We start from the raw sequence: 18,566 nt of genomic DNA, 5'->3' as shown, positions 1-18,566 counted from the left end.
AAATTCTGAGAACAGTAGCAATTTTTTAAAATTTTCTTTTGGCGACTCATATTTTCCAGCTTAATTAATTAATTTTCCAGCTTATCCTGCTTATAAAAAAGTTACTGTATAGCATATAGCTTTTAACTTGGACTCCCATCCAGCAAGGTACTTAAACAGGCCATTACAACTTTATGTAGGTGTGAAATTCTAACTGAATCATAGGATTACTCAAGTACTTCTGCATTAGAGGCTTCACTAAACTGGTACCAGGATGCATTGGTTTTGTTGGTACTGCTCGTTTTGGGTTCCTGCAATAGCCATGGGATGGTGAATCTGACTAGCAAGTGTAAACTTAATGTATGTTCTTTCTGGATATCTACCAATGTATTTCTGCTAGTTTTATCCATGGCATCCTACGTAAGACATGAGTTAAGAGAAGCTGAAAATGTTGGCAGGAAAAACCTAATAGAACTGTTGCCGAAAAAAAGGAGTGCTTGACTTCTCATGAAAATTCTGCAGCAAACACATCTAGTCAGCTAAAATTGCTCATTAAAGAAGTGGGAGCAGAAGAAATGCATTTTCCAAATTGAATGCTAGATTTACAGTCTGTTTAATACTGGCGACCTCTCGCACACTAATGTTCAGTTCGAGTCATCAGCTGTCCCTTCAGGTCTTTTATCACTGCTTTTGTCAAGCTATCTATTTAATTGAAAGAAGTTAATTGAATGAAAATGATCAACTAAGCTTGTATTAATATTGCTAATGGAACTTTCTTCTTGGCCATGTTTGGAGAAAGATGTCATGCTAGACTTTAGGAAAGGCCCATTAAGGCTTGCACTTAACCTGATGGGCTAATTAAGGAATGCTTATTCATTCTACAAGTCTAAGATAGCCTCTATCCAGCCTATTCTGCCTGATTTTACAACACATTTCACTTATGAGCATAAGCAGTAATAGCACTGAGAGTAACTGATAATGTTTTGATTGCATTGAATACAGTCCTAATGCAGCACTGAATTTGTAATTTGCACGGATTGATCTAATATATGTTTGCACAATTTAATTTAATTACTTGTCTTTAAATTGCCAAATAAACTTTCGATTTAAAGGTCACAAGTGAAAACCCCAATATGTCTAATTTTCTAAGAAGGATAGTGTGCGAGGGGTGTTTTATATGTATGCGGTTTTTATCATGCCATCTTCTATTTCTTCTCTTTAGTTTGTAGTATTTAATAAATGTTTTCGTAAGTGCCTTATGTTTCAGGTGAATTTGATCACATTTTGCTGTCATTCAGAAAGTTGTAAATCCCGGGTTACCCTGTCTCCCTTTGTACTCTTAGTGTTTTCAGGAGCCAGAGTTGTCATTACAAACATAAATCTCGAGGGTATCTCAAAGGCTCTGCTTCTGCCAAAAAAAGTGGCTAACAACAAAGCTGCTGTTTACTCCTTCGGAATCATATTGCTACAGATAAAAATTCATCACAAGCAAAGTTCTTATCAAGACTTCTGTATGCAGCACTGAGTCTTTCCTGAGGGCAGCTTCAAAATAGTGAGCAGGCAGCAATATCTTCTTCCAAGTCATTAAAACAAAGCTAAAGTAGTTCATCATAAATTTAAGGTGTTCAAGTCAAATGCATGAGCTGTTTATCTTTCCAAAAGCTTTTGTAAGCTGTATGCAGAGAAAAAGGCACGTTGCTTCCCTATCCTCTATGCTTTTAATTTATTTCTTTTATTTTTTCTTTTAACTTCTGGCACTTCTTTTGCGTATTTTCCATGGCATTGGTGTCTAATGAAATATATTCCTGCATATATATGCACGCAAATACAGACTTGACTTCTGCAAGGTAATGGTAAATCTGAAAACGGTGAGACTGCTGAAAATGATGTGCTTATTTGCTAGCAGAATAGAGATTTTTGTAATGGAAGATATACACATGAAAATATCTTTACTCAGCAGAATCACCCTGTTTTGGCGTGGCATAATATTGAATAGTCAATGGTTACAGATTCCATAGAAGGACTTAAATTATGAGTGCATGAAAATGGGTTTTGTCAAATAAAAGAATTGTTTCATTATCTTGAGTTAATCCTGTGAAATGAAGTTGCTAATTTTGCTGAATTTTGGCTTTGATTTTACTTGCATTTGGCGCTTTGTTGGAAAGAAATCTCCATTTTAATATTATTTATCGAAGTGGATCTTTCCTTTGAATAAAATATATACTTACAAAAATTTCACAGAGGAGTCCTGAGTTTAGATTGCTAGTATTCTCAGTACCCTTTAAGGATTCTTTAACTACTTGTAAAATATTTTATTAGCATGGTCTTCATTTGGATAATTTTTTCTGACTTTTCTTTTTCGTTAAGTATAGGGGTAATGGGACCACAGAGCTTCAGTGACTCATGTAACCTGCACTGAATTTTATAAGGGCAAGGTGATGAAAATTCCTGCGTAATCAGACAGTTCCCTTAATAGCATTCCTCTTTGTTCTGTCTTTATTCAAGACGTTACTTTACAAACTGGATCTTAAAAGGTCTTTTGTGTAGTATCTAGACACAGAATCCTTTAGAAGGCCCATTAAACTCTTTGTTACTCTTGACACCTGCCCATTAAGACTGTCTTTTAGCAAGATTACTTCAGAGAAGCTTTGTGTATGGGTTTCTTTTCTATTCATTTTTCAAGTGCCGGTGGTTCTAAGTTGAAAAACAGATGGCTGTTCATTGTAGCAATGATAATGTCTTTTAGGTTAGTAATTTAATATTCTATTGATTCCACTTAATTATGTTTTATGTAGTGTTGGGCTAAGTTGGTTCTGCTTTGGAGAGAAGGCATGCAACCAAGTATGACAACTGTGCTGAGATGGACTAGCTGTTAGCTTAATATCTCTAGTTTTTCTTCTTTTGTTGTCTGGATTGGAGGAAACTGCCAAGAAAAATATTAAAATTACAAAGACACCCTAGTGACCATGGTAGCCAGTTTTCTTAGCCTCTTAATTTTGTTATAAAGACATGCGTAAACTAGTTATCTATAGAGTTTTCTCATTTTCTGACTGCGTGTTTATAATAATGACAGAATTATCTTTCATTATTTGAAATCCTTGTAAATAAAAGTGAATTAAACGTAGTGGTTCAAGCTAATGTGCTTGTTGTTGGGTGAAGTACAGGCATACACATCATCACTCGCTATGGTTCAGTTGATAAGCAAAAATTTGTTAAACCACTGTTACTAGGTGGATTTCGAGTGAATGCTTTTACCTTCTGTTAGGAAAAAGCTTAGTAACTTAACACGCTAAAGGGCTTTTACCTGGCATGTTTTAGTTTGTAAAGAACGTTAAGATAATACAGTATTTATGTGCATATTAATGTTTACAAATATATAAAGGGTGAGTGTAATGAGGATGGAGCCAGGCTCTTCTCGGTGACAACCAATGATAGGACAAGGGGCAATGGGTTCAAACTGGAACACAAGAGGTTCCACTTAAATTTGAGAAGAAACTTCTTCTCAGTAAGGGTGACAGAGCCTGGAACAGGCTGCCCAGGAAGGTTGTGGAGTCTCCTTCTCTGGAGACATTCACACCCGCCTGGACGCCTTCCTGTGTAACCTCATCTCTGCTCTGGCAGGGAGATTGGACTGGATGATCTTTCAAGGTCCCTTCCAATCCCTGACATTCTGTGATTCTGTGATTAAATGAGAATTACAAACCGCCACTCCACAGGTATATTTTTAGGACCATCGGGGCTTTTTGTGCTTCTTACCACAATTATCTTGTAATCAGCTTTCAGGGGTGTTTGGGCTGGGCCCTTCTCAGGAGTGATTTTACTTTCTGAATCAGCTATGTTGGATCCTTTAACAGGGTTTACTGAACAGTATAAACAACTGAGTGAATCACACTGGATCTGCTTTAGCAGAGACAAGAACTTTGGGGGTACAGTTAATTTGATAAATCGGTAACTACTTCTTGATGAGGAGGTATTCTTTTCTCTCTTGCCAGCTCTGAGAATGTTAACAAGATACTCATTAACAAGAAAAGGGGAATGTAGTGTCTTTTCAGATGTAGATCATTACCTGTAAAAATATCAGCATTGATTTTTTTTTTCACATTGATAATCACCTCCGTATTTGGTCAGGTGATATCATCAGCAGATACTTATGATTTCTCTTTAGTTGGAAATGCTTTAGTTTATTACTGCAGAAACAAGAAGTAGTACTTTAGAGATGTAACTTTCGCTGTTGTTTTGGTGCAAATTTAATGCTTCTGCCCTCTCTCGCTTTACTTTCTGAAGTCGATGTTGGCTTTTGTACAGTTTGGCCATTATGAAGCACGTCACATGAGCTTGTGCTGGCTAGTTAGTTACATTTATTGACTATTGGCAGAAATACCCACTGTTAATTAGTTGATCCCTCAGATTTGCCTAGTGTGGAGTGATACAGGGACCTTTGTCTTGAGATGGCAAGCTGAAGTTCTGTTCTTCTGTGGAGCATTTTCCTTGAAAAATGATGCATAGAAATTGAAGAGTCTTCCCTTTTGTAGACAATTAAAACATACAAATCAACCAAATTATTCAGAATCTCAGGTTTGGAATGAGAGGTGGCAAAGAGTATAGCTCTCTCCTCTGAAGCATACATCTATACACGTTTAGTTTCTGAAAACCTATATTAGCAAAAAAAAAAGTCTGTGTAAATGACAGTTATATAAATTACCTGGTTAGCTGTTCACAGTCTTTAAATAAGTAGTTTAATGCCAGTAATGACTTCTTTAAGCTTCCCTGGACTAGCATACAACTTTTTAGGTGTGCAGGGTTCTAGGATTACCTAGTCCTAGGTAGCCCTAGTTCTTAAGTTTTGGATAATAAGGCATTTTATCAGGACTTACAGGTGAGCCACACTTACATTCTAAGGTATTTAAGTATAAGAGCAAGTTTTTGTTAGTTAAAAATGAGTAACAACTTCACACGTTACTGAAAGATTTTCTTAAGTTTTTGCTTCTGAATTATACAGTTTCATTCACAGTGTTAAATGTAGATTGACTGTATGTGTTTCTAACACCCAGGTCATCACAAACTTAGTGAAAATGTTGAAATCTAGAGATACAAGGAGAAATTTCTGCCCACCCAATCACTGGCTCTCCGAACAAGAAAACATTAAAGCAGATAAGGTAAGAATAATATCCTTTTTCCACATAGCCTTACAGGTGCCAAAGCTTCAGTGGCAGAATGTTTGATTCCTGACAGAATCGAGGTTGACATTGCACAGATTTAGTGTGGTTTAAAACCTGGAGAAGTGCTGCTTTTCCCTAATATAAAGTTTTGCATCTGTTAAGAAACTTTTATGCTAAATCCTGTTTCCACTCCATAAAGTAGAACCCACTCTACAGTATGACAGTGTAAGTCATCTGCATTTACAGCAGAGAACTGAATATCTTGTAGCATGTTGTTGCATTTTATTTTCTAGTTATTTTAAATGCTTCTTATAATAAAAATGCTAAATAAAAGAATTGCTTGATAGTGAGGAAAAAACCCTCAAAATTCTCTTCCAAGTTAAAGAAAATTCCAGAGCGTTTTCTGTACTTACCGCACCTAGAAATTACTTTTTCCCTAAGAGCATTTGAAAAAATGATATTGTTTGAGCTTCAAAAGTGCGTAGGTACATGCAAAAGAAAACACTAGTATGGATGTGCAAGTACATTCTTTGAATCATTGGAAACTTGGATGGTTACACCTCAGGTTACCTTGTACTATTAGATGTCTTAACAGCGGGAAGTTTTGCGTGGAATAGTTAACAGAGAAGTCTTCTGTTTATTGTTGCTGATTCCACGGTTGCTTGCCTTGTGTCCAAGATTTCAGTTTCTGAGTGACAGTTCTTTATAGTTCTTAGGAAATAGTACCTACACACCTTAGAGAAAGTAGTAGAAGTCTTAAACTATGATGCTAACCTGATTCTCAATACAAAGTCAAGAGAATTTATTTGACATTACAGAATTCAAACTTTGCTTCTCTGACATCTTAAATACCAGAATTTAATGTAACATTGCATGGTATTTTTAAATGATACATGGACTTTATATTATAGTGTTATTAATTTTGCAGCTTAGCTTTAAAGCACGAGTATAAGGAGGGATTAGAAATGAAGATAATTAGGCATTCAGATGCATTCTTGGATATAACAATTTTATGTATTTGCTATCTAATAGTAAATTGTATGTAATCAGATAATATTTAACTATAAAATACTGTTAATTTATTAGGTTACACAGCTGTATGTGCCATCCGCTAGACACGTCTGGAGAGTCAGGAGAATGGGAAGAATAGGACCATTGCAGTCTACCTTGGATGGTAAGATACTGTCTATGCAATTTTTGATTTACTAAGTCAAAAGAACAGTTTGCCTGATACAAAGAAAATCTACCTTTCATAGAGCTCGATGGAGTATTTTGTATGAAAGTCTTAATGATAACTGAAATCATGGCAATCTTTTGTAATTTTGTTTCACATATTTTAAAAAATATATATTTGTCTACATGTGTGTGTATGTCTTCAGACTATTTCATGTATTTCAAGTTTCTGCTGGCATTGAGGAGGGGAAATGATGAGGTGGACAAATGCTATGTGTTAAAAATACACGTATTAATATGTATAAAAGGCAGTTGCATAAGATACAAAATTATTGAAGTTGTGGAAGATATAAAGCATTGGGGGTTTGCTTTTATTGTATGCTATAAGGAAACTTCTTAATTATATATTAAACTGTAACAAATAAGCTTTAGGGACCATGATAAGTATTAATTACTGTTTATAAATATTGTCTTTAATTAGATGACAGAAATTTAACCCTTGAATTACTCAAAAATATCGGGACCAGGCGTGTCAAGCTCATTTTCACCAGGGAGCCGCATCAGCCTCCTGGTTGCTTTCAAAGGGCCCAATGTAATTTTAGGGCTGTATAAATGTAACTACTCCTATATTAACGAGTATAAATAAATATCCTCATTTTCTTCCATTGCCCTGTATGGTTCTTGACAGCTATTCTCTCCATGTTTTCCACCATGAGACCTGTGCCACATTTATTAATTCCAGATTCTCCCCCATGCTACTAGTCTGCTGGTCTCCTTGTCCCCATACATATCGTATCTTGAGCTCTCTCCCTTGTCTTTCTTCCCATAATAGCACCAGTTCCTCCGTTTCATTACTTGCCTTGGTCTGGGCAGTTGGTGGATAAGGAGCCCACACTGTGGCTGGTGTGGAGCAGCTCCGTGCCCTCATTTGCTGGCTGGTGAACAGAGCAGATAACTGAGCTGTCCTTGCTCTTTCTGTAATCTAATCACTAAAGGAATTTCTCTATCCAGTTGAAAACTTTAGCAAAACTTCGTATTTTTTTTGAATCTCCTATTCTCTATCAAAGCTAAAATTCATCTGGTTAGCACAAAAAGCGTGTTGGAGGCAGGACGGCGGGGAAAGATGTCACAGTGTGTTGTGTAAACCTCATTTTCACATGAAATCAGGCTAAAAAAAGTGCAGTCAACATGAATGTGTGAAAACAAGCAGGTAACAACCTGCACATGACTTGTTTAATCCCTCTCGACTCCATATGGGTTAAAGCCAATTAGCATGAAAGTACTGCTGAATCACATATGGTCATGTTTATTTGTGCTTTTTCATTTACTTAAATGGCAGGCTTGTGAGTTCTAAATGCCCTCTATATTGATGACTCCATCCCATATTTCTCTTTAAAGACAGAAGCCATGATGGAGAAATGCAGATAAAATTGACTAATTGACTAGAATAATTGAACTGTCGAAGTTCTGTAGTAGTTTACCTTTGCTGTACACGCACTTTTTATTTAAAGTGCTTTTAACCCTTAGCTTAATAGGCTGCATACATTGACTTTAATTAAAAATGTTTACTAAGTAAAGAAAGGGTAATCACAGATAAACATTTTATCAGAAATTCCAAAAGCTTGCAATGCTGAAACCTGCCCCAAATTTATACACATCGAGTATAGTGATGTTTTGGGTCAGTCATGTCAAATTGGTGCTTAAAATATCTGGACTTAAAGTGCTTTGAGGAGTGTGTGTGTGGGGGAAATAAATTGATGTCTGGTTGCAGAGGGCAGCAAAATGCTCATCACCACAGGTAGGAGCCAGAGGAAGAGCTTGAAGTTGTCATCATAGAATTCCAGACTGGGTAGCAACGTGCAGCATTCAGTTCCATTTTGTAAAAAGGTCTATAAATAGTCTAGACTCTGGACTCTTTTTGAGAAGGTGGTTATAAAACATGAAAATTAAACAACTAAGGAGTTGTGGGGTTTGTTTCCTCTGCAGACTGAACCTAGGTGGACCTTTAACCGCAGTGTTTATAGTCAGTGAGCAATACCTTTTTTTTTTTGGCTGCCATTAATTAATTTACAGTCAGATATATGCTCAGAAACTGAGTTTCTTCTGGTGGAGTCAGAGCAGGATTGTCACGTCTACTTGTGCATCACCCAAAGTGGAGTTTTTCCTAAGAACATCCTCTGTGGGTATAGGAGGGTTCAAAAGAGCTGAACGAAAGCTTGGGAACCTCATGCAATTGAGTCTCTCTGCTGTGGGTGCTTGAATTTTTTTCTATATTCTTTTTATTGAGCACAATATACAGTTTCTTGATGTTCTTTTCACTGTTTCAGGAATGAGGAAGATTTAATGTGATCACTGTGACCTTGCTGTTGGGAGAGAAAACCCATTGAAATAAATGTTATCTTTCTGTTGGTTTCATTAGATTTGGTTTAATTCTTAGTTAGGTGTTGTAGTTGAAAGCACAGTCGCTTTAAATTATTTTGAACATTGGGATGAGAATATTGTGTATTCCTGCAAAGAAAATTCTAAATACTGAAAACTTCTTGTCTTCTATCGTATATTTTTTCTTAATTGGAAAATTAAAATGTCAAAAATAAGAAAATAACCTTTGTCTTCTAAAAAGAAAAAGGGGGAGTACTTATTTTTATACACATTTTGTTTTCAATGTGTTTTTACTACTTATATTTCAGTTTGTGTGCAGAAACTGTTTAAATAAAGGTAAGGCTTAGTGTGACCGTTTAGTAAATAAATAATTTTAATGTATGTGTTTTTATACAAAGTAAAATGAGTCACTAGATACAAAATAAACTGTTCAAATATTATTTCCAAATCTTTAAAATTATTATTTCTATTTTAAGTGGGTTTGGAACCAGCACCTCTTTCTGTGTCTGAAGAACGACAACTTGCAATTCTGACAGAGCTACCTTTTGTAGTTCCTTTTGAAGAAAGAGTAAAGGTACCTAATTTCTAATTTAATGTACAATTGCTTTTTTAGTTTTTTGTTTTCAATAAGTGTAAAAAGATCACTTAGCTAAGTACAGAAACTGGATTGTTTCCCTGCTGAAGGATATGACAGGTCAGAGTATTTTTCTTCAGTACGCGTGTGTCAGCAAACATTTGAAGTTAATTACTTTTCTCTCTTTTTTTAATAGTTATATTACCCTTTGTAATAACAGCATTAAAAACATGTATTGCGAGATACGTGAGAGCAGTTGTATGTTTGTAATAAAGTGCAGTCTTGATTCAATGGTTGGTCTACGTGGTTGCACCCTCTTGTGGTGAGCAGAGCACCGACTGGTTGTCTATCTAATGAACAGATTGCAAGGTCCAGACTGGAGGCTTTTGTGCAGTGGTTGCATTTACTCCGAATGAGATGATGGGTGTCCACTTGGGGAAAATAACGCCTAGAGATTAAGTTTCTGCATTCATAGCTGAGTAGCTGAACTTTAATAGAGTATGTAGTTTAAAACATGCAAGAGTCTTGTACTAGTTGATTTGCTTCTGAACGTTTTCTAGATTTTAAATAAGTAATTGTCAGTTCTGTTACCTATTTCAGTTATATTTACCTATTCAGTTATATATACCTATTTCATATATATATATATATATTTTTTTTTTTTTTTTAAAAGCTGTTATTCTGTTACCCATATTTTTTTTTTCTGAACTGCTTTTGTTGTCAGAAATATCAATTACTTAAAAACTGCTCTCTGAAATATAATGAAAACATTAAGTTGCAAGACACCACCAAGGGACTGAAGAATAGTTTCATAGGGAAAGTAAATCAGTACTTGTCAAAGAAAGACAGTGTCAGCTTTGGTAGAATAAAGGTGTTTTTTCCAAGCTTCTATGAAACACTTGTTCCAACAAAACATCTTAATACAGTGTAGCAATGTTGCACTGGAATTAGAGGAAAACAGGAGTGACTTCAAGCAGGGATCTCTGTGTTATGATATGGTCACTGTCTACAACCTTTGGACTTCTTGAAGCTGTGTTAAGCTTCACATATTTTAAGTTTCTGGAATTCGCAAAACCTTATTTGGTTTTATCACAAAAACTGGAATCATTACAATTGGATGAGACCTTGGAGGGAAGGATAAAACTGTAGACTGAACTCTTGTAGTTTCATGTCTGTCCCCTCCTCCCTTCCCCTGGGATGTGGCTCTGTATTAAGTTTCTGCGGCTCAATGAGGGACAAGACGAATCACTTCAAAGTGAGTGCCCAGAAGCAACTCAAAGGACAGTAATAGTAGTGAATAACTACCTCTTGTTGAATATTTATATCCGCACAGTGACATGGTTTCTCTTTTCACTCATTTTTACAGATTTTTCAAAGGTTGATCTATGCTGATAAACAAGAAGTTCAAGGAGAAGGGCCATTTTTGGATGGCATTAATGTCACTATCAGAAGAAATTATATTTATGAAGATGCTTATGATAAACTTTCTCCTGAAAATGGTAGGTTTACAATTACATTATCATCAGCTTGTTTAGAACATTTAGCCATTCTTACCATGTAGTTACATATTTGCTTACTTGAGTAGGATGTTTGACGTGTATCAGCTCTTAGGGGTGAAAGTCCTTAGGAAGTTAAATTTCCTCTTTTTACATAAAGTAATCTCATCTAATCACATTCTTTCTGATTGTTGCAGTCTCATTCTCTTTTAACACACCTTCCTTAGTTCAAAGCTACTTTTAGGGGGCTTTTCTTCCCATTTACTTGTCCGGATAACTGTACTTTGTGTATTTATTTGTGTAGCTCATTATATATTACCTGCTTGGGTAATCCATGTCAACAAAAATACCTGGACTGTTTAGGATTTGCTAGGTACAGTGTGGCTGACAAGGGTAATGTAGAGTGCTTTGTAGTGACAGTATGTAGCAGTATATATTGTACCACATAGGTTTAAATTATACCGTAGTGAGAGCAGCTGCTCTAAAAGCCAAAATTCCAATGTAGGTAAAGCCTGCCAAAAGAAAGTCTTAATAGTTATGTGGTATTTTTGCATATAAAAAGATTATTTGCCAAATACTTGAGGTTTGCCATCTGAATCTCACCTGCTGTGCCACGTAGGTTTCCTCCTGGAGAACTGCCCAGTTTAGAGAAGAGGAAGAAGAGGTGTTGGTATTCTTGGTTTCTATAAAATTCCTGGAGATTGTGCCTTGTCTTAATTTTCTTTAGTAGAAGTAAAGATACTATTCTATTTATAAATAGGCTTTTGTATTTCAGTACCTGTGTTTGAAACTGTAATTACCTGAAAGAGAAACATTTAGATTGATTTATCTTTTTTTTTTTTTTTAATATATTCTAAATTAAGTACAAATTAAATCCTCCTGGTTTTGGGAAGTTCTGAAGGCCAATCAGGAGATGTTGCTGTATTATCATCTGAAATTTTTATGTGCGATTGGCTGTTAGGGCTCTTTTATAGTTGTGAATAGCTTCATTGTACTAAGTTTAGTATGAGTCATTTACTAGTTTCTTTTAAAGGTAAAGATGAAATTGAATTGGAAAACAGAAAAAGTTGAGTCTGTTGTGGTTCTTGCTCCCCTCCTCAACGTATGAAAATACAGGTCAGAAACCGCAGTCTGAGCTTTTGAATAATGCAATGTTGAGTAACAGGAAAAGCAACCTATTTGTTTAATATGAAGATAGCTTGAAAAGAGAAACACATATTCTGTGAAGACTATATTTCTACTTTGTTTTATTAAACTACAAAAGCAGTTTTACAATATGTGTTTCCTAAACTTAACCTGCAGTCTGACAACTGGGGTACTAGGATGTATTCCACCTGTAGCGAGGTTATGGGCAATATGAAATTGAGTGGAGTAAATAATACACTGGAAGGTCAGATAGTCTGTCAGGGGCTGTCTGAGTGACAAAGAAAAGAGTTTATAGGAGCTTCATGAAGTTTAGGAAAGACTAAAGCAAAATTTTGTACCTGGGGTGTAATAACCCCCTGTAGCAGCACAGACTGAGCACTGACCGGCTGGAAAGATGTTTTCAGTATAAGGACCATAGGGTTCTTCATGGACAACAAATACAACAAACAAAGAGTTCCTGTTGATGAGATGGAAGCTCGCTGCATGCTGAGCTCTGTTTGCAAGAACATAGCTCACAGTTTTAGGACTGGTGAACAGTGCCCAGCTTTGGACATCGCAGTACAAAAGAAGACATGAACATAAAGAACGGGTCCTGCAGAAGCCACCAGGGTGATACAGGGGACTGAAACATGTGGCATGTGAGAAGAAGCTGAGAGAACTGGGTTTGCTCAGGCTAAACAGAAAAGGCTGAAGGGAAATTGTTGTTGCTGTGACTGGGAGGCTACAGAAGCCAGTTTGATAAGATGTGGTGGTGACTGGAAATTATATATATATATATATATATATATATATATATATATATATATATATATATAAAGCATTTCTCTTACTAAGACTTACTAAGCACTGAAATGCACTGTCCAGAGAGGTGGTGAAATCTCTATCATTGGAGAACTTAAAAGGACGGAGACACCGAGCATCCTGATCTAACTTGGAAATTGGCCTTGCTTTCCAGTGTGGAATTTTTGAACCATATGAGTGAGATCTCTTCCAAGCTGAACTGTTCTATGATTCTGTCAAGCTTTCTGTTCAGCAAAAAGAGCTTTTATATCACTACAAAATATATCTGCTTATAGAAGTACATAGTTCCAGGTAATGTTTGCAGCCTTTCCTTGGGAAGAAAATGACTCATAAAAAGGTGACAAGGGAGAACCCAATAAGCTTGTAGCAAGTGATTGGAAGTAGAGTGATCTCTCAGTGAAGACTTGCGTCTTATTTAGAAGTACAGAGAAGCCACAGTGCTAGTTGGCCATTGAAGACAGAAAGTCTGTTGTTCTGCATGTGTGTATGATGCACCATGTATACACGCACATACACACTCACATACACATACAGTGCCATCTGGTACTGTACCACTGCAGCACTACTGTTATTGAGCATCAATGAAGACTAATTTAGAAGGTTGGACCTTTTTAAAAATGCCAGTATTCTGAGATGCCAGTATTCCTGAAAATCATGAGAGACAATTTCAAGACTACAGACTGAATTGATTAAAATCAGTCTGGGAGATTGAACAGATGACAGATGAGGTCCTAGAATTGATCGGGAGAGGGCAAAGAACGTTCATTTGGAAGAGGTGTCCAGTTTGTCCACTGGCCCTGACAAGAAAGCTGTTCAGAGTTGATATTTCCATAGTACATTACCCGAGATCATTAAGAAAACAACCTTGGAACAGCAGAAATGTACTAGATTGGTTCTTGGGGGTTTAAATTTTTATTTGGTTGTCGTATGCTTTAAAATGTGCAAACTTCTAATTTTTTCCTTCCCTGTAGCTGAAATTTTCAGCACATTCTGTAATAGCCTCTAGTGGATTCCAGTTAACAATTAAGTTACATTCTAGATGTATGAGCCATAAAATGGAACTGTTTTTCAGAGGTTGCACTAATTTGGAGTCCACTTCTACGTGATCACCTGTTTTGACACGTAACTTTGTTCTAGGACCATTTTCCCCTCCTTGCTATAAAACTGGTTGTCAATGCACAGAGGAAGAGACAAATAACTGATTTTCTTTATAAGGCTCCAAAAAACACTAAACCAACATTTTCCATATATAAAAGCTTTAATGCTCAATATCTCAGGAGTCTCCAGGCAAAGCATCCCTGTGTGCTTGAGACTCCCTCCTGCTGGTGCACACGTGTTCTCTTGTTTCGAGTGGTGATGAGATAGTGGACCTGTTGCAGTGCCTGGGGCTAAAAATGGCCATCCTGTATTTCCAGTCAGCAGAATTCTTACACAGGAGAGCATTTCAGTCAAATGAAGAACTAGTGGGTAATTTTTTAGAAAATCTAAGTGTGAAACTTGTGAAGAGACTGGCAAATTACTAGTAGATGTAGAGGCGTTTGCGAATGAGAGTGCAAGTGCAACACTCGATGGTTCAGGAGAAATTCTGTTGCTACAAGTTGCTGCAGATTTGTTCCTGAACATCAGCTGCCCATCCATAGTCTGTGTGCATTTATGTGCAGAGGAGCAGTAGAATGTTTAATTGTTATTATTACTGGTTGCTTTGCTGGGATGCAAGTGTAGTCAATGCAAGGGTTCAGATAAAAGCTGTGTATTTGGTTAGATCTTCAGTGACTAGAACAGAAAGGAATTCCTTCCCTCTTACATGGACATGGCTCAAGGGCTAACGACTGCTTGCTCTCTCAAGTAGCAGCCTTCTATGAAACACACAGAACATGCTGCAGAACGTGTCCATCTTTACCACACCTTGCTCTCTGGAATAACATGACATAGCAATGAGTCAATATTAAGTTCCATTTCGAAGAATATTAGGTAATGGTGTAGCTTAACAATCACCCCTCAAAGTGAGTGCAGTGCTTATTGACGGTGCCTTCAGACAGGAGAAAGTTGAACCTTGCATTCACAATGTCTTACATAAATAGAATTTTCAAATTATTCTTAGGCCTCTTAAAATATTTGGTAGGGTTTTTTTTCCTTCCCCTACCAGTGTAGGGAAGGCAAGACCCTTTGTACAGAGTGAGTTTCATATACAAAATATCCCAAAATTCAAGCCTGTAATAGAATTTTTTGCTACAGTACTATTTACTAGTTCATTTTTTAAAATATAAATTAGTGTGGATACATCTCTATGTGTAGTTACATGTGGTTTTATCCAAACAAAATTCAAGCAGACAGTTGTATATGAGTTTGTCTCTCTCCTTTCTCTGCAGAACCTGACCTAAAAAAGCGCATTCGTGTTCACTTACTTAATGCACATGGTCTTGATGAAGCTGGTATTGATGGTGGTGGAATTTTCAGAGAATTTCTCAATGAACTGCTTAAATCAGGATTTAACCCTAACCAGGGTTTTTTTAAGACCACCAATGAGGGACTTCTTTACCCCAACCCTGCTGCACAGATGCTCGTTGGAGACTCTTATGCCCGACATTACTACTTTCTTGGAAGAATGCTTGGAAAGGTAAAACCAGTGTTGTGTGATATAAAGCTGTACCACTACTGAAATTATTCAGTAGGGTTTGTTTGTTCGGTTTTTCTTTTTAGATAAGGGTAGATGGGAAAAAATATTTTCTAGAGTTGAGGAAAAATAACGTTCAGATGTTCAATCTGAGCATTTTTTCCACAGATCACTTAAATTTCTGGTTCTTTTCAATAAGTTACGTACTTAAGAAATACAGAGAATTTGAGATACCCTGACTGCCAAATGAGCAGTGTGTGCATGTCTGCTTCTGTGTTTATCCTCTCCCTTAAGGTTCCGTTGATTGCAACCAGTAGAACTACTCTGGAATTCGACTGCAGTTACATTTTCACCATTTGGAATAAATGGAATTAATGTTTTCAGAAACAAACAGTTTCTGATTTCATTAGGTACAATTCTTGCTAGCATTTAAAATTTCCCATGAGCATTTACCATACTTATGAGCCAGGTGCAAATTAACTTACATTTATTCTGCTTGTTTTTTCATACATTTTGTATCTTTATTGAGCTTTAGTGCTTAGTATTTTGGTGTTGTGAACATTCAAAAACCAACACACACTTGTTGAGCCAGATGAAAAATGATGATGAGGAAAAACAAGAAAAAAAGAGAGAAACCATTAAAAACATTCCTTAAATTCATTTTTTTAATGGTCATGTTTCGTACTGAGGCTGTTTCCTTCTAAGCCCTTGAAATTATTTTTGTAAAGCTTATAATTGTGAAACAAAGTTTGAATTACAAACAAATGTTGGCAAACCTGAGTTGTTGAAACAGAGCGCGGTTCTTTAGAGCTGCCAATCAGCTGAATTAAACTGCCACTTCATAAGCAAATTCTCTGCTAATGCACCATAGCTATTGCAATGTCAAAACTTGTTAAATAATGAAAATTTAAAATCAGCCATTTGAACAAAAGAATCTTGGGAGGATGTTGCTGCTCTTAATGGGAGATGGGTTCAGTTCAATACTAATACAATGGTTTGTAATTATGACCCGTGTTACGTATCCAAGGCTTCATTTTCTTTCTGCACCTGTTGATTTTTGGAGTAGGGGAGCAAATTGTGCTGTGGTATTATGAGGAAGTTACTTCACTCTAGAAATGTTTCGTGTTTATCTAGGAATGGGGCACGGCTCATTCATTGAGGGGAAGTTTGAAACATTTTTTTCAAACAAAGATTGCAATATTGAATCTTTGATTTCCTCTGTCTAAACAACACACTGACTTATGTAATTGGTTTTCAAATATTAGCATAAAGACAGAAGTTGCAAAGTGTGTTTTATCTCCCATAGAGTGCTACAAGTATAGTTTTGGTTTGGACTTTTTAAAATCAAAGGTTCTATTATTTAACATTTTGAAAGCATAAATTGTTTTTGTATTTGCAGTATGTTTACATAAGGTAAGAACTGACAGTGTTATTTAATAATTACCCCTACCCAGGTGCACAGACACCTTTTTAGTACTGTATTTAGAGACTTGATGAATTAAACAGAAAGATAAGGCACGACCATGCTATTCAAAACCTGCCAGTGTTGTGGTCATGCTTAAGTTACTGAATACTCACTCACCTGTTTTCAAAAATGTGTCCATTTGATGCTTTGCACAAGGCTATTTGAGAGCAATAGTGGATTATTAAAAGCCCCTTTGTAAACAGAATAGATATAATGCAAAGGAAGCAATCAGGCATCCGCAGCAATTTCTTATTTGTGGAAACCAGTATGTAAAGAGCACCGCCACCAAAATCTCTCACATAAGATGTTTCAGTGCTATCAGAAAACAAATACATTAAAATATAATAATTTATAGAAATTCTCTGTCTCTTGGTAACCATTTCATACTAATACGCAAATGTATTTAACTTTTCAGTACCACAGATTTATATCTAATTCAGTTTTTCTTCTCATCAGGAAGTTTCTAACAGCTTGACATCTTCTGTGTTTATTGTTAGTTCAGAAGTAGAAACACCTGAAAAATTAAAATTTATCTTTAAAAATGTTGTGTCTAAACATTTAAATTACTTTAACCTTAGATAAATTATTGACTATTTGGGGTGTATTTTTGTAGTTTGTGAAGAAATTGAACTCTATATACTATACAAACTGCATCGCTGTCTACGCACCTTTTACTGATCACTGAGCAAAAGGTCCTGTACAAAGAATACCATGTGATCATGTAATTGCATATGTTTTCGGAAATACTTCTTAAAAAAAAAAAAGGCAGACAGTAGTTTGCTTAAACAACAGCTACTCAAACACTTCCAAAGTTTGCATTTCTCAACTTCCAGTGACTTCATTCTGTACTGTAAATATTGTTTTAATATTGTTGCCTTTTAAGCGTTTTCCTTTGTCTTAAAAGTGAAAGCCCAGCTCAGTATCACACCTTGGGCAGCCGTCTCCCACCGCTGGGGATTTGGAACTCCAACCTTGCAGTTGCCCCCAGTGGAAGCTCAGTGGTGACTTTGTGAGTCCCAGGCTGTGCTTGAGAGCTGAGGGTGTCCTGAGCAGCGGGGATGTTCAGACAGAGGTGTTCTAGCCCCACATGCTCTTTGTTGTCCTCTCTGGAAAGTTGTCTTGTCCTGTGTGGTGTCCCAGAAGTGTGGATGGGACATTGTAATCTGATGGGCAGTGGGCACAGACTGAAACACAGGAGGTTCCGTCTGAATATGAGGAAAAAGTTCTTTACTTGGAGATGCCAGAGCCTGGACCAGGCTGCCCAGAGAGGTTGTGGAGTCTCCTTCTCTGGAGACATTCAAACCCACCTGGACACCTTCCTGTGTGATCTGGTCTGATGAACCTGCTTTAGCAGGTGGGTTGGACTGGATGATCTCCAGAGGTCCCTTCCAACCCCAACCAGCCTGTGATTCTGTAATCCTTTTGCTCTCATGGTAGGATTGGGCTGTAGGGAGGCACCCAATTTGATTTAACTTCCTTAGTACAAGCAATATTAGTTCTGACAGAGCTAAAAATCTTTCCACGTGCAGACTTCTCAGCTGCATCTTAGGGCAATGTAGTGGATTTGGCTCAGGAGAACACAGAAGGTGCTACTTTGACAGGCTGCCAAAACTTCAAGCGACATAGCCAGAGAGGGGAGTTTGGAAGCGACACCTGAGAATCTTAAATGAGGATTTTCTCTGTGCTTGAATGGTCTGCTGCAAACCTGGGAAGAGGGAAACCCTGGTTTGCCGTTTCAATAGAAACAGGGATCAGTGGAACAGTGACAGATACGGAATTA

The 18,566-nt window shown here is 36.8% G+C and overlaps 1 protein-coding gene across 1 annotated transcript in view; it reads left to right on the top strand.

Annotated features, from left to right (window-relative positions):
- The window catches only part of UBE3C (ubiquitin protein ligase E3C), a 77,184-nt gene that overhangs the window by 31,504 nt on the left and 27,114 nt on the right, over positions 1-18,566 (top strand). The window contains exons 14-18 of the mRNA XM_082046207.1: positions 5,031-5,135; positions 6,225-6,312; positions 9,167-9,264; positions 10,631-10,763; positions 15,077-15,324. Of these exons, the coding sequence (XP_081902333.1) occupies positions 5,031-5,135; positions 6,225-6,312; positions 9,167-9,264; positions 10,631-10,763; positions 15,077-15,324 (672 nt within the window). The remainder of the gene's footprint in view (positions 1-5,030; positions 5,136-6,224; positions 6,313-9,166; positions 9,265-10,630; positions 10,764-15,076; positions 15,325-18,566) is intronic.

This window comes from Streptopelia decaocto (genome assembly GCF_964273445.1).
Source record: "Streptopelia decaocto genome assembly, chromosome: 2".
Classification (NCBI taxonomy): domain Eukaryota; kingdom Metazoa; phylum Chordata; class Aves; order Columbiformes; family Columbidae; genus Streptopelia; species Streptopelia decaocto.
The sequence above is the reverse complement of the archived record's forward strand: the minus strand, read 5'-3'. Positions and strand labels throughout refer to the sequence as shown.